General features: G+C 36.4%; 1 protein-coding gene across 3 annotated transcripts in view; it reads left to right on the top strand.

The window, feature by feature from the left end:
- The window catches only part of PAN3 (poly(A) specific ribonuclease subunit PAN3), a 172034-nt gene that overhangs the window by 128791 nt on the left and 27814 nt on the right, over nt 1–15429 (top strand). For 2 of the 3 annotated variants that reach the window (XM_039473125.2, XM_039473123.2), the window contains 7 exons: nt 2387–2491; nt 3302–3359; nt 9319–9480; nt 9697–9813; nt 9901–10002; nt 13896–14061; nt 15175–15265. In XM_039473125.2, the coding sequence (XP_039329059.1) occupies nt 2387–2491; nt 3302–3359; nt 9319–9480; nt 9697–9813; nt 9901–10002; nt 13896–14061; nt 15175–15265 (801 nt within the window). The remainder of the gene's footprint in view (nt 1–2386; nt 2492–3301; nt 3360–9318; nt 9481–9696; nt 9814–9900; nt 10003–13895; nt 14062–15174; nt 15266–15429) is intronic. The other variant, XM_039473124.2, reaches the window with a different exon arrangement.

Here is a 15429-nt window from a genome sequence, read left to right as displayed (position 1 = left end):
AAAACATTTATAGAAATAGATGTAAGTCATATAAACTGCTTTTTAAAAATAATAAAATAGCTAACAGTTTTGTGGGCTTTTTAAAATTCAGAAATCTTTCAAACATTATCACAGAACCACTTTCCAAACAGAAGACAGAAATATTGGTAGGTAGAAACGTCCCTTTGTTCTTTCAAATAAGGAATCCATCTATGTTTTAGCCTTTTTGTTTATTATATTTTGTAATCATAAACCTTTTAATTATATTTTATTTATAGAAAGAAATTTAGTTTAATATATATGGAGGCTCTTCTGACAAAAAATTACCTTTACCAATTTTATAGAGATTAAAATTACCTCCACAATTTTAAAGAGATTAAATATGGCACATTTTGATAATGTTTTTACCCTTCACACTACTCTTTAAAACATGCTTTTGGCAAACCTAGGGTAGTTAAGCCAAACTATATATTTTTTTTGAGGTGGAACGATCTTTGCTCACTGCAACTTCTGCCTCTCAGGTTCAAGCATTCCTCCCACCTGAGTCTCGCTAGTACCTGGGACTACAGACACTCACCGCAATGCCCAGCTAACTTTTTTATCTTTAGGAGAGATGGTGTTTCACCCTGCTGGCCTGGCTGATCTCAAATTCCTGACCTCAAGTGATTTGCCCACCTTGACCTCCAAGTGCTAGGATTACAGGCGGGAGCCACCATGCCCAGCCTAAACTATGCTATCTTATGTAAGGAAACCAACAAAAGAAAAAAGATACTAGTCTTCATGCAGACACAGGCTAAAGGAAACCGTGCAAGTATAGCAAAACTGCTTCCTAGTTGAGATCCGGAGCAGAGCAGTCATGTTAGGGCAACACAAATCAGCTGAATTCGTTTTTAAAAGAGAAAAAAAGGTTTCATTGTTTAAAATGAAAGAATGAAAAAATAGAAAACATATTTAAAAATGTACTTTGATTTTGTATCGTGGGCCAGTAAAGGAGAGGCAGAGAAAAGAGTGATAAAGATAAGAAAGGGTGGTGGGATGAGTCCAGTTGGAAGAATGAAAGACAAGAAGCTGGAAGCTGATTTAGTAACTTTGTTGTAGTTTGCTTGGAAGGTAAATGTATTATTGTATTTTTCTGTTCACTTAAACTGCTGACCTGTAGTAGGTTTGAATAACACTTTGGCCGCAAAATGCCTCTGAAGGGGGGAATTCTTTGGGCAGCCAGGGCAATATTACTTTGTTGTCTCCCAGTACCCAAACACCTTTAATTTCTCCTTCCTTCTTTTCTTACAGTTGCTTTCAAAAAGTGACAATGAACTGTTTGTATAGTTGTCACTTATTATCCAAGGGTGACTGATTCCAGGGCCCCCACAGATAGCAAAATTCCTGAGTACTCAAGTCCCAGATACAGAATGATATAGTATTTGCATATATCTATACACATCCTCCTGTATACTTCCCATTCTTTCTAGATTACTTATAATACCTAAGTGCTCTGTGAGTAGTTATGCTGTATTTTCATTACTTCTTTTTGTTGTATTTGTCATTTTTTTCCCCCGAATAGTTTCTACCCATGATTGGTCAAATCCTCAAATACAGAACCCAGGGATACAGAAGGCTGACTGTGTAACATTTCTTCGGAAGGGCTACTTTTGTCTTCTCAGTTGAGCCTAAATTTTACTTTATCTGAAGGAATGTTTTCTTTCTCGTTAGATTTTTTTTGAGACAGACTCTTGCTCTGTCGCCCAGGCTGGAATATAGTGGCATGATCTCATCTTACTGTAGCCTCCATCTCCTGAGTTCAAGCAATTCTCCTGCCTCAGCCTCCCGAATAGCTGGGATTACAGGCGCCCACCACCATGCCCAGCTAATTTTTGTATTTTTAGTAGAGATGGGGTTTTACCTTGTTAGCCAGGCTGGCTCATTAGATTTTTAATTGGTTATTGAAATATTATTTTTAATATGAATTTCTTCAGAAAATATTCTGTAACAGCTCTTCTCTAAAGTTTTTACTTAAATATTATTTAAAGATTTAAAATTTATTAAAATTTATTGTTATGTAAAGATTAAAAAATTTATCAAAGCAATGATAAAGCTTATCAATTATGAAAAATTAGTGAGGCCAGGCATGGTGGCTGACACCTGTAATCCCAGCACTTTGGGAGGCCAAGGCTGGTGGATCACCTGAGGTCAGGAGTTCAAGACCAGCCTGGCCAACATGGTGAAACCCTGTCTCTACAAAAATACAAAAATTAGCTGGGCATGATGGCTGGTGCCTTTAGTCCCAGCTACTACAGAGGCTGAGTCAGGAGAATTGCTTGAGTCTGGGCGACAGAGCAAGATTCTGTCTTAAAAAGAAAAAAAAAAAAAGAAAAATTAGTGATTACATTTCCCCTTCCTACTTTTTTAGGTGTTTCCAAACTATCATATTTATCCTCCAACTGCACCTCACGTTGCTTATATGCAACCGAAAGCAAATGCACCTTCCTTCTTCATGGCTGATGAACTCCGACAGGTATGCTTTCAGAATTCGTAGTAGGAAAACTTAATGTCTCCTGTGCTTTGCTGAACAGAGGAAAGAACAGAGTTCTTTTCAAATCATATTATTTAATCAAATATTCTGTAGTAAAGCACACCGAATTTAGAAGTTTTAATTGGTATATTTAAGGAAACCTGTGTTTTAAAATTTTTTCAAATAAATTATGTGTTAGGATATAAAATATAGAATAGCTATTTAAATGGGTCACTGTTCTGTATCTCATATTATTTCTGTTCAGAGGGCTGTTTGAAGTATATAAATAATTTAAATGGTTTCTAACAGTATTTTTCTAATAGGCATAGGTTAAAAATAAGTAGTTTGGCCCAGAAAATAAGAGAGCTCAATTTTTTTAAAGTATGTTTTATAAAAGCTTTTTGTTTAATTTTTGGTTAACAGCTAGTTATTTGATATTTATAATTTCACTTTACACTCAGATTCTCAGAAATATTTTTGTTTCACAAAAGTGAGTTCTAGTTCTACCAGTATAATGTTTTTTAAATTAATTATAACCAGCTTACCAGTAGACCTTGAAATTTCAGTCACAGCGTTAGTCATGCATTTTGGGTAGCACAGCTACCTAAACCCAGTCTTAATTATGGGCAAGTCCAAGTCTATCTGGGCCTGGAGTTCAGACATTTTACCATGTTTAGGAATGTTGTTTCATGATTTTAATATTAAAAAGTACACATGCCAAAAATATTAATACTTAGATTATTTAGTTATTATAGGAAATCCAGGTTTCAGAATCTGTATTTAAATAAAAATACACTTATTTCTGTTTCATAGGAGCTGATCAACAGACATTTAATAACAATGGCTCAAATTGATCAAGCAGATATGCCAGGTAAAATGCAAATAGAGTCTTCCTTTCATTTAAAGACTGTTATAATTCTTATATAGTAGTACATGTTTTTATGCATTATTAAAAAGAGTTCTAGGCTGGGTGTGGTGGCTCATGCCTGTAATCCCAGCAGTTTGGGAGGCTGAGGCGGGTGGATTGCTTGAGCCCAGAAGTTTGAGACTAGCCTGAGCAAAACAGTCGGAATCTGTCTCTACAAAAAATAAATTAGCCGGGCATGGTGGTGCACATTTGTAGTCCCAACTACTCAGGAGGCTGAGGCAGGAGCGTCACTTGAGCCCTGAAGGTCAAGACTGCAGTGAGCTGACTATAATAGCCCCACTGCACTCTAGCCTAGGTAACAGAGTGAGACCCTGTCTCCAGGGGAAGAAAATAAATAAATTAATTAAAAGTCCCAGGAATCTACTGATCATCTAGTTTATTTCTGTTAATTCTATGTATGACAGTATTCTAGTTCACAAAAAAAAAATGCTACAGTTTTAGAATTCATGGTGAGTTATTTTACTCTGCACTGGAATATTTTTTATTTCTTGAAACTAAATGAAGTATAAGTTCTTAAGCAGGAGAGGATGGTGATTATTATTACCATTTGTGAGACTACTATGTGCCAGACAGCATACTAATTAAATACTTTACATGTCTTACTTTATTCCTCACAAACATCCTGTGACATTGTGATTATCATTTCCATTTTACATATGAGGAATACTGAAGTTGACAGGTTAAGTAACTTACCTTTAGGACCAATGGCTAGTAAATAGCTGACTGGTTCAAGACTTAAACCTAGGTTTTTCTGATGATACCACAATATTTCTTAAAGTGTATTAAAGTATCTTCCCTTAGCTTACTCTGTATAAATGAAATATGATATAATCTAGTAAAATTTTAGAAATAATACTGTAGGAATACATTTGTCATAGAGATAATCTCAAAACATCTGGTTTTAATCAGGCATTCAGCATAGTCTAGTGCAGGCGTCCCCAAACTTTTTACAGAGGGGGCCAGTTCACTGTCCCTCAGACTGTTGGAGGGCCGCCACATACTGTGCTCCTCTCATTGACCACCAGTGAAAGAGGTGCCCCTTCCTGAAGTGCGGCGGGGGGCCGGATAAATGGCCGCAGGGGGCTGCATGCGGCCCATGGGCTGTAGTTTGGGGACGCCTGGTCTAGTGTGTGTTGTCTTGATTGCTAAAGAATTAAATATATTTGGTGGTTAATGTCTTAACGCTGATCTTTCCAGATGAGGTGCAAAGGAACTTACTTGTCATAACCTTTGAAATACTCATTTTGGAATTTTTCTTAACTGTTAACACTGTATTTGAGGCTTTAGCCAGGTTTTGCGAAAGTTTATAAAGAAAAAAAAGAAAGACATAATGACTAGAAAGCAGAAAATAAACCTACCACCTTTAAGTCATGTGACTGCATATTAGACATTCTGTGAAATAACAAACTGTAGAAAATGACTGGATATAAGATTAATACATCAGTTGCATTTCTGTGGGCCAATGCTTAGTTAATTTCAAAATATAATTAAAAGCAAGTGCTGTTTAAAATGGTTTCGCAACATCGATGTGTAGGAGTAAACACAACAAAAGATAGGTAAGATTTCAGCACAGGAGATTTATTAAGAAGTATTAAATAGAATGAAATACTCTAGATTAGTAGAAATTACTGATGACCAGGGCGACAGAACAAGTAAGATGTCAGTTTTTCTAAATTGATCTAAAAATTTAGTAGAATTCCAATCAAAGCATAACTCCCAAGGGCCAAGACCATCCAAGGCACTTTGAAGAATATGGTTATTATTTATGTTCATATGAAGAATTTGTTTGTGTATTAGGGAAGGAGAGGTTTGATTTGAGTCTGCAGTAACTAAAACAATGTGGTGATGGCACAGGGTTAAGACAGATTGGTTAATGGAACAGATTGCAGAGAGCCCAGACACATTCCATGATAAAGGTGGCAAATCAGTGGGGGAAAGGAAAACATTGTAAAAATGTTTTTTTGTTACTTAATTTAAAAAATAACTTTTTTTTTTTGAGACGGAGTTTCACTCTCATTACCCAGGCTGGAGTGCAATGGCGCGATCTCGGCTCACCGCAACCTCCACCTCCTGGGTTCAGGCAATTCTCCTGCCTCAGCCTCCTGAGTAGCTGGGATTACAGGCACGCACCACCATGCCCAGCTAATTTTTTGTATTTTTAGTAGAGACGGGGTTTCACCATGTTGACCAGGATGGTCTCGATCTCTTGACCTTGTGATCCACCCACCTTGGCCTCCCAAAGTGCTGGGATTATAGGCTTGAGCCACTGCACCTGGCCAAAATAAACTTTTTTTGAGGCAACTTCTCACACTGTCACACAGGCTGGGGTACAGTGGTGTGATCACGGCTCACTGCAACCTCCGCCTCCTGAGCTCCAGCAATCCTCCCACCTCAGCCCCCCAAAGTAGCTAGGACTACAGATGTACACCGCACTTGGCTAATTTTTATATATTTTGTAGAGACAGTTTCACTATGCTGCCCAGGCAGGCCTCGAACTCCTAGAATCAAGTGATCCTCCTGTCTCTGCCTCCCGGAGTTTTGGGATTACAGATGTGAGCCACCTGCCCAGCTGCAAAAATGGTTTTCTATATTGACAAGATAAAATTGGATCACTATCACAGGCCACATTAAAAAGTCAACTTCAAATAGATTAAGAACTTACATGTGTAAGACAGAACTCTGAAACTCTTACTGTAAAATATAAATGAATGTCTTTTATCTACTTTTAAAATACTTTTAAAAATAAACAAAAATTAATTTTATCTACCTTTGCAGCGATGATAAAATATTTAAAATATTTGCCAGGCGCGGTGGCTCACGCCTGTAATCTCAGCACTTTGGGAGGCCAATGCGGGCAGATCACCAGAGGTCAGGAGTTAAAGACTAGCTTGACCAACAGCCTACTTGGGAAGCTGAGGGAGGAGAATCACTTTAACCTGGGAGGCGGAGGTTGCAATGAGCCGAGGTCGCACCATTGCACTCCAGCCTGGGCAACAAGAGCAAAACTCCATCTCAAAAAAAAAAAAAAAAGTAAAATATTTTTGTCACATTCTCTTTCAGATATCCGTGAGTGCTTTACATCATTTATCAGTATGCACACATTTTCAAACACCGCCATATGTTTCTGACTGTCCCTTCACACTTAACATTTGTTTGCATTATAGTTCACCCATTTGTCACTTGGTGGTATAATTATTCTTCCAGTATCTTCCAGTTTTTGGCATCATGAATTACAGTGCAGTGAACATTGGTCATCTATTTTAGTTTTTTCTTCTGTAGAAAGTATTTTTTTCCTTACAAGAAATACTTTACATATTTCTAAACTGATCTATAGATTTAGTGTAATTCAGAAATACTTTTATAAGCATAAAAAATGTAAATAATTGATAAGTTGATGCTAATTTAAAAATACATAGAAAAGAGCGCCAGCTGCAGTGGTTTATACCTGTAATCCCAGCACTTTGGGAGGCCAAGGCGGGCAGATCCCTTGAGGTCAGGAGTTTGAGACCAGCCTAGGCAACATAGCAAAACCCCATTTTTACTAAAAATAAAATTAGCCAGGTGTGTTGGCATGTACCTGTAATTCCAGCTACACACGAAGCTGAGGCACAAGACTTGCTTGAACCTGGGAGGCAGAGATTGCAGTGAGATTGTGCCACTGTACTCTGTGAGTGACAGAGCGAGACTATCTCCAAGGAAACAAAAGAGAGAAAAATGTAAAGTAGAAGTGGTTTTAATGCTTAGGACATAGAACCAAATTGCTTCCCAAAGGAAACACAACTGTCAGTTAAACATTATTGATTTATAAGTTGTAATAATTTGCTAGCAATCCCATAGCAAACGAGCACCTTATATCCTTGGGAATTGCTCTGATCTTTGTATTTTCATAGTGTTTTAGCTGTCAAAGTATGATTCCTTAACCAGTGGCCTCATTTTCATTGACTTTTAGGAACTTGTTAGAATTGTAAGTTCTTGGATCCCACTTCTGACTGCATCAGAAACTTGGGAAGTGGGACCCCACAAACTGTGTTTTAATAAGGCTTTAGGCGATTCTGACAGGTGCTGAAGTTTAAGAACCAGTGCCATCGAGAATTGTACTTATTAAATGCCGACTTTACCTCTTACATGATTTGTATAAATTTGTGTTCTTTATTTTTCTGTAAGCCTCTTGAGGGTAAGAACGTATATTTCTTTAGGTTCATAGTACATAGTAGGTGCTCAGCATTTACTGATTTGAAATTAATTCAGTATTAAGTGCTCCTTAATGAACGAAATAGCTGGAAAACAAAATTTATCTAATATTTGACTTCCTTAAGGACGTTATATCAATCATTCAAATAAAGTCTAGGTAAATGGGCCAGGCTCGGTGGCTCACGCCTGTAATCCCAGCACTTTGGGAGGCCAAGGTGGGCAGATCACAAGATCAAGAGATCGAGACCATCCTGGCCAACATGGTGAAACCCCGTCTCTACTAAAATACAAAAATTAGCTGGGCATGGTGGTGAGCGCCTCTAGTCCCAGCTACTTGGGAGGGTGAGGCAGGAGAATTGCTTGAACCCAGGAGGCTGAGGTTGCAGTGAGCCAGGATGACACCACTGCACTTTAGCCTGGTGCCTAGCGACAAAGCGAGACCCTGTCTCAACAACAACAACAACAACAACTAGATAAATGTGCAAAAGTAAAACTTGTAGCTATATTCACTTGTGTGTATTCTTCCATTATACTGCTTTTATTTTATTTTATTTATTTAAGAGATAAGGTCTTAAATGTTGCCCAGGCTGAATTCAAACTCCTGGGTTCAAGTGATTCTGCTGCCTCAGCCTCCTGAGTAGCTAGGATTATAGTCACATGCCATGACACATGGCAGTATACTGCATTTATTTAAGTAGAACCTACCACTTGATGACATTTAATCATTCTACATTTGTTTTTCATCATGGCCCAAATGCCATGTGGAGATTATGACTACAGAATCAAAAAGTCCTGGGTTTGCATCCCACCTCCCTCTCAGCTATGCAATCCTTATTATCCTTATTCATGAAATAGGGAATTCTACCTCATGGGATTGTTGTGACAACTAAGAGATTATGAGCATAAAATATTTGGCAAATGCAGAGAAAGGATCATTTTGAACCTGTCTTCTGGAATTAGTTTTTTAACAGGGTTTTTTCTGTGTTTCTTACCAGTCAGAGGTCAAAAATTATCAGTTGTTTTCTTTGTAGGTCTTTTTTTCTTTTTTTTTAACAGGCATAATCCCATGTTTTAAAAATAGTGTTATATTGTAAAACATTTGGCAAATATAAAATAGTGTAAAGGAAAGAATAATAATCCTCCCATTAAAAAGTTACCATTCTTACCATCTGCTATATTTTCTTCTAGTTGGTTTACTATGGCTGTACTACCTGTTGGGTTATCTTCTGTTGACTTAAAATATTGTGAGCATTCCTAAGTCATTCAAGACAGTTAACAGAATGAAAGTGTAGGTTGGTGTTCAGTTGGAAAACATGACTGTATTTGAAGCATTAAGAAAGTATGTGTCTTTCTGGATTATAAACCTGATAACATGTTTGCCCTAGAAAAATTTAATTATCTCTAAATGATAAGTCAAATTGTCTATAAAAATTATTTTGAGAAACAAATTTGTATAGTGCTATGAAAGGAAATGTTTTTGAATGTATGAACTTTAGTTGTTCTTCGGTCATTTTATTATATAATGCCTATTTTTATTAATACTGAAGCCAGTTTGTCTTATGGAATTGTTATACATGTTTACACTATTCTATAATACATGAGCTCGCTGCGATACACAAGAGCTTTATAGTGGATATGATTTCTTCTATATTTTTGAGAAAGATTTATGAATGTCTGTATTTTCAAGTCATCTTCCTATGAATTATTCTAGCAGTTCCTACAGAGGTTGACAGCTACCATAGCCTATTCCCTCTAGAACCACTGCCACCTCCCAACCGGATACAGAAATCAAGTAATTTTGGGTATATTACATCTTGCTACAAAGCTGTAAATAGCAAAGATGATCTGCCATATTGCCTTCGGAGGATACATGGTAAGGAAGATACGTTATCTTCTTTTATAATAATATCATTGAGGCTAGGATTATTTAAACCTTTTTGAATGTGTTATTCAATAGATGAATTAAAATTTTTATTTGGAAATTAATACCTCATAAGCAATGTATAATGTGGCATTTTCTTTCCATTTCTGATGGAATGCAAAGGACATGTCACTTCGAGTTTACTGTAGAAGAAAAATTGTCTTTCAGGTTTCCGTCTTGTTAACACAAAGTGCATGGTGTTGGTCGACATGTGGAAGAAAATACAGCACTCAAATATCGTAACTTTGCGTGAAGTATTTACCACTAAAGCATTTTCCGAGCCCTGTGAGTAACTTGTAATTTGTCTTTCTGCTGGTGAGCTTATTATTTGAAGCCAGCTTCCAGTAATGATTATTTGTGTTTTATTTTAAGCACTTGTGTTTGCATATGATTTCCATGCTGGAGGAGAAACTATGATGAGCAGACACTTTAATGACCCTAATGCTGATGCCTATTTCACCAAGAGAAAGTGGGGTAAGAAAAAGATGCAAGCAAACAGTATTTTGACAAATGCTTTTGCTCTGTGGAAGAGTAGTTTTCTGTTTTAAAATACATATAATTGGCTGGGAGTGGTGGCTTACGCCTATAATCCCAGCACTTTGGGAGGCCAAGGCGGGCAGATTACCTGAGGTCGGGAGTTCAAGACTAGCCTGACCAACATGGAGAAACCCCATCTCTACTAAAAATATAAAATTAACCAGACATGGTGGCAAATGTCTGTAATCCCAGCTATTTGGGAGGCTGTGGCAGGAGAACTGCTTGAACCTGGGATGGGGAGGTTATGGTAAGCCAAGATCTTGCCATTACACTCAGCCTGGGCAACAAGAGCAAAACTCTGTCAAAAAAATTTTAAAAATATAATTTATCCCTGTAATCATTTGACTTAAGACTGTTTTGTATTAGTCCGTTTTCATGCTCTTGATAAAGATGTACCTGAGACTGAGCAATTTACAAAAGAAAAGGGTTTAATGAACTTAGAGTTTCACATGGCTAGGGAGGCCTCACAATCATGGCAAAAGGTGAAAGGCATGTCTGACATGGTGGAAGACAAGAGAAGAGAGTGAGAGCCAAGTAAAAGGGATTTCCCCTTATAAAACCATCAGATCTCATGAGACTTACTACCACGAGAACACTATGGGGGAAACTGCCCCCATGATTCAGTTATATCCTACCTGGTCTCTCCTACAACATGTGGGAATTATGGGAGCTACAATTCAGGATGAGATTTGGGTGAGGGCACAGACAAACCATAGCACATTTTAAAAAGAAATACGTCAAAGAAATAGAGTTGATGGGGAAGAAGTTAGGAAATAATGTATTTTGCACATTTACTAAGGTAAGATAGATTTTATTTAGACTCACATAGATATCAGATGTTTAAATACTTAGGAATGTGTTAAAATTGTTTTTCTCTTTGAAATGTTTTTCTTTTAAAAATATAATGCTTTTCTTAATAAAGGTGACTTCAAAAATTCAGTACTTTAAAAACAGTCTTTATGGCTTCATTGCCAAAGTATAACCATTATGAATCTTTTAGTACATTTCTTTCCAGTTTTGTCTTGTTTTGTTTTTGTTTTAACATTTTATATCATATTACATCTTTCTTTAAATATTTACCCCTAATTTTTATATTCTCTCAACATAATTTTCTTTTCTTTTTTTTTTGAGATGAAATCTCTCTGTCTCATCAGGCTAGAGTGCAGTGGCACAATGTCGGCTCACTGCAACCTCTGCCTCTCTGTTCAAGTGATTCTCCTGCCTCCGCTTCCCGAGTAGCTGGAACTACAGGCGTGCGCCACCACACCCAGCTAATTTTTTGCATTTTTAGTAGAGACGGGTTTTCACCATGTTGGCCACCATGGTCTCTATCTCTTGACCTTGTTATCCACCTGCCTCCGCCTCCCAAAGTGCTGGGATTACAGGCATGAGCCACCGTGCCTGGCCTCTCAACATAATTTAAGGATTCGTATTATGACTATGTTATCCTTTATGAAATTATTTCCCTAAACAACTGCTTTTGTTTAAAGGTTGGATTCCATGTTCCTTAAGTTTTCAAAATGGAGTTTTAAGTAACTTTTACTTAAACCTGAGATATTTTCTTTTTTGTCCCTTTCTAACATATACTTCAAGAATTGTTTTATCATTGAGATTTTGCAAACCTACTAGAATACTTGAATTCTAACAAATGTATATTAAAGGGTAAATGATTTCTGAGACAAAGTAAATCCATTTTGAGATGTCTATTCATTAATTTATGTATTTGGGGAAGGTCTCAGTCTCTGGGGGCAAGAAAGAAGCATCACGTTATTACACTTTTTAATCTTTTTAAGATTTGCTTGACTTGAAAATTAAAGAGGAGGGGGGAAAGATTTGAGTCCACATTCTAGAATCTTTCAGATTTCAACTCCTTTAAGAACTCTATAGATAAAAATATATTATTTCTTTTTACTTGTTTCTTCGTTTTTTGCATTCTAACAGTTGAAAAAGAAAGTTGTGGTTACATGACTGTTTTCACATTTAAAATCTGGTCATAAAGAGTGTGGTCAGTTTTTTCCTTTTGCTATGTAATCTGTAGACACATGCATAATTTGTGGAAGGGGATGTGGTACAACTTTTCTTGTAGATGACTATAGTTGCTCAAATTTGTTTTGGTAATAACACCTGTGAAATGACTGTTGGCTTTAATTTATGACTGTGTTTCTCAACCTCCGCACTACTGACATTTTGGACTGGATAATTATTTTTGTGGGGGCTGTCTTGTGCATTTCAGAATGTTTATAGTGGCTTTTTCTAACTGGAGGGCCTGGCTTCTGCCTACTGAATGCCAGGAGCAATCCCCTCCACCCCAATTGTAACACCAGAAATATCTCCAGACGTTGTGAAATACTGGAGTGGTTTCTGTTGAGAACCGTTCTTTTATAACATTCTTTTCCAGTAAATAATTTTTTTATCCTAATTATTCTGTTTTTGGTGTTCACTGATTAACATTACTTTTTCATAGAAAGTAGTCCTTTTTTCTAATATTTTAAAGTCTTGTTTGAATAGTCGTAACTTCCCTAACCATACCATACCTGCATGAAAGTCTACTGTTTTCTTATACTATGTAATTTATTATCTTTTCACAAATGAAAAAAATAGAGTGTAAGAAATATACTTATGTAGAAGATGAGAAGAATAGCATACCATATAGGGGTTGATAGGAGATTCAGAATGAGTCTATATGAGTAAAACAACTAGAACAAAATTTGGCACACAGTTAAGCACTGTATGTTTGCTGTGAACACTCTGTTTTCTTATTACCACATTTATTAAATAGTTTTATTCAAACTCTTCATAGTTATTTTTGTTACTGTCTTGGCATTTATTACCAGTGCCTTTTTTGGTGTCTTCTCACATATTTCCAGAGTGTACTATCTTTAGTTCTATCCAAATTGAGAGAAAATTATTTTTGAATTTGTATATGTGCTGCTTACTGAAAATTTTATTCCAAGCCATAAGTACATATTTCCTATTTATTATAAATACGTAATCATTTAACTTTGTTGCTTTTTATAACTGATTTACAAAAGGTTGTTTTACAATATGAATATAAGGTTGGCATGTCATAGCAGCTCACGCCTGTAATCTCAGCACTTTGGGAGGCAGAGGCAGATGGATCGCTCGAGCCCAGGATTTAGAGATCAGCCTGGTCACAACACAGCAAAACTGTATCTACAAAGAAAAAACTAAAAAAGAATGTAAGGTCATATTCCTTGGAATAATTACAGAATCTTGATTAAATTTATATGTCTCCTTTTCTACTGATTTATAGTATGTTAATAATGACCTAGAAAATATTATTTAAAAGCACTTAATGAGTTTACACCTGTGTACCAGAACGGGCTGAGCAGTGTAAGGAAAGTAAACATTCAACATAAGTGATGGTAGAGACTTTTATTTTCATCAAGCCACACAATGAGCAACAGCTCTCCCATCCCTAAACAATAATACAGGATGGGATTAGCCAGCCACATTTTAAGTAGAATAACCTCTACAGTTTGTTTTTATATTCATTTGGTTAACAATTAAATATTAATTTTTATTTTTCAATAATTATGTGGTTTCAGAAAAGAATATTTCAGTGAGAGTTCTGCTGCTGGTAACTATAAAAGGCATAATCTCAGACAGGAACCTTTGGCCGATAGACTAAACTTAAATTACACACACACACACACACACACACACACACACACACACACACATAAAAATTGTCATGTTGTGCCATGAGTGTACATGACTTGTCTTTTGTAATTTTGGTTTTAATATTTTAGTCTTTTAGTTGATTACTTAAGTGAAGATACCATATATTGAATTTCTTTGCTGTATAGGTCAGCATGATGGACCACTGCCCAGGCAGCATGCTGGATTATTGCCAGAATCTCTTATTTGGGCCTATATTGTCCAACTAAGTTCTGCGTTGCGTACCATTCATACAGCAGGTTTGGCATGTCGAGTTATGGATCCAACAAAGATTCTGATAACTGGCAAAACAAGGTACTAGCATTCTGAGTTTTGGCTTTTATTGAGCATCTTACAGTGCACAGCTTAGTAAACAGAATGTGATGATTTGTTTTAATTCTGCCTTTTCATGTATTCCATCCAGAAGAACTTCTGTGACTTTGAATTCATTTGTAAGCATTTTTTTTTTTTTAAAGTTGAACTCTGAATCAAATACCTGGTTATTAACCAAAAACATTGGAAAAGGTCAGAGAAGTATATGTGTTAGAGTAAGGGGAATATAAAAATAATGTCAATACCACTTTTCCTTTCTATATAGCACCATGGTTCACAAATTCTAGCATGAATCAGAATCACCTGGAGGACTTAAAAGACACAGATTGCTGGGCCATACTCCCAGAGTTTTTCATTCATAAATCTGCACTGGGGACTAAGAATTTGCATTTTTAACAAGTTTCTAGGTGTTGCCGTTGCTGCTTTTGAGTCAGATGCTTTGAGAACACCTGGTACAGTTATCAGTCTTGTCTTCACCTAAGTTTTGAGTTGCTGTAATTTTGAGATTGCCTTGGGCTGCATCATATAAAGAGCTGAAGATCTGGTACCAGGTTACCTAAGTTTATATCCTGGCTTTGATAGTTACTATCAATATGCCATTGAACAAGTTACTTCTTCAAATTGTGTTTCGATAACCTTATTTGACAAGTATACTACTACCTCCATTCTCCTTATTTATGAGGTACCCCTCATAAGGTTAATGACAGATTTAAATGAGTCAATACAGATAAAATGCTTAGAACAGTGCCTGGTACATCCTTTGTAAGTGTTAGAAAGCTAACTAGTTCTCCTTTATGAGTATCTAATAAACAGCTTTGAAAAGGACACTGACCTGTTAGTCAAGAGATGTGAGTTATAGGTCTGGCTGCATCAGTTTCTTACTTTTACAATTGTAGGTATATCACTTGATATCTCTGAGTCTTAATTTTCCCACATCTAAACTGGTGGTTGGTGGAGGTGGTGTGGGGAAGGGTGGAAGTTAAACTCAGTTCTGAGAGCCTTCCTAACATTTTGGGAAATGTTACTTTTCCATGAATATGTAATTTTTAAAAAACTTATTTTAATTATTTTCTTTAAATTATCTGGTCCTTAAAGGTTGCGAGTAAATTGTGTTGGAGTTTTTGATGTTTTAACATTTGATAACAGTCAAAATAATAATCCATTGGCATTAATGGCCCAGTACCAGGTGAGTAAGAATTAACATGGATATTTGCTTGTTTTCCTTTTTTAAGGCTTGTTTTCCTTTATTAGAGACAAATTTTGTTTAAAGTATTTCAGTGTTTTAAGCCTAGATTTCAGTTGATTTTGGGGTGGTCTCTACGCAGACTTTAAGCATGTATTTCCCCTTTC

This window comes from Saimiri boliviensis, chromosome 16, assembly GCF_048565385.1.
Source record: "Saimiri boliviensis isolate mSaiBol1 chromosome 16, mSaiBol1.pri, whole genome shotgun sequence".
In the NCBI taxonomy this organism is placed as follows: domain Eukaryota; kingdom Metazoa; phylum Chordata; class Mammalia; order Primates; family Cebidae; genus Saimiri; species Saimiri boliviensis.
The sequence above is the reverse complement of the archived record's forward strand: the minus strand, read 5'-3'. Positions and strand labels throughout refer to the sequence as shown.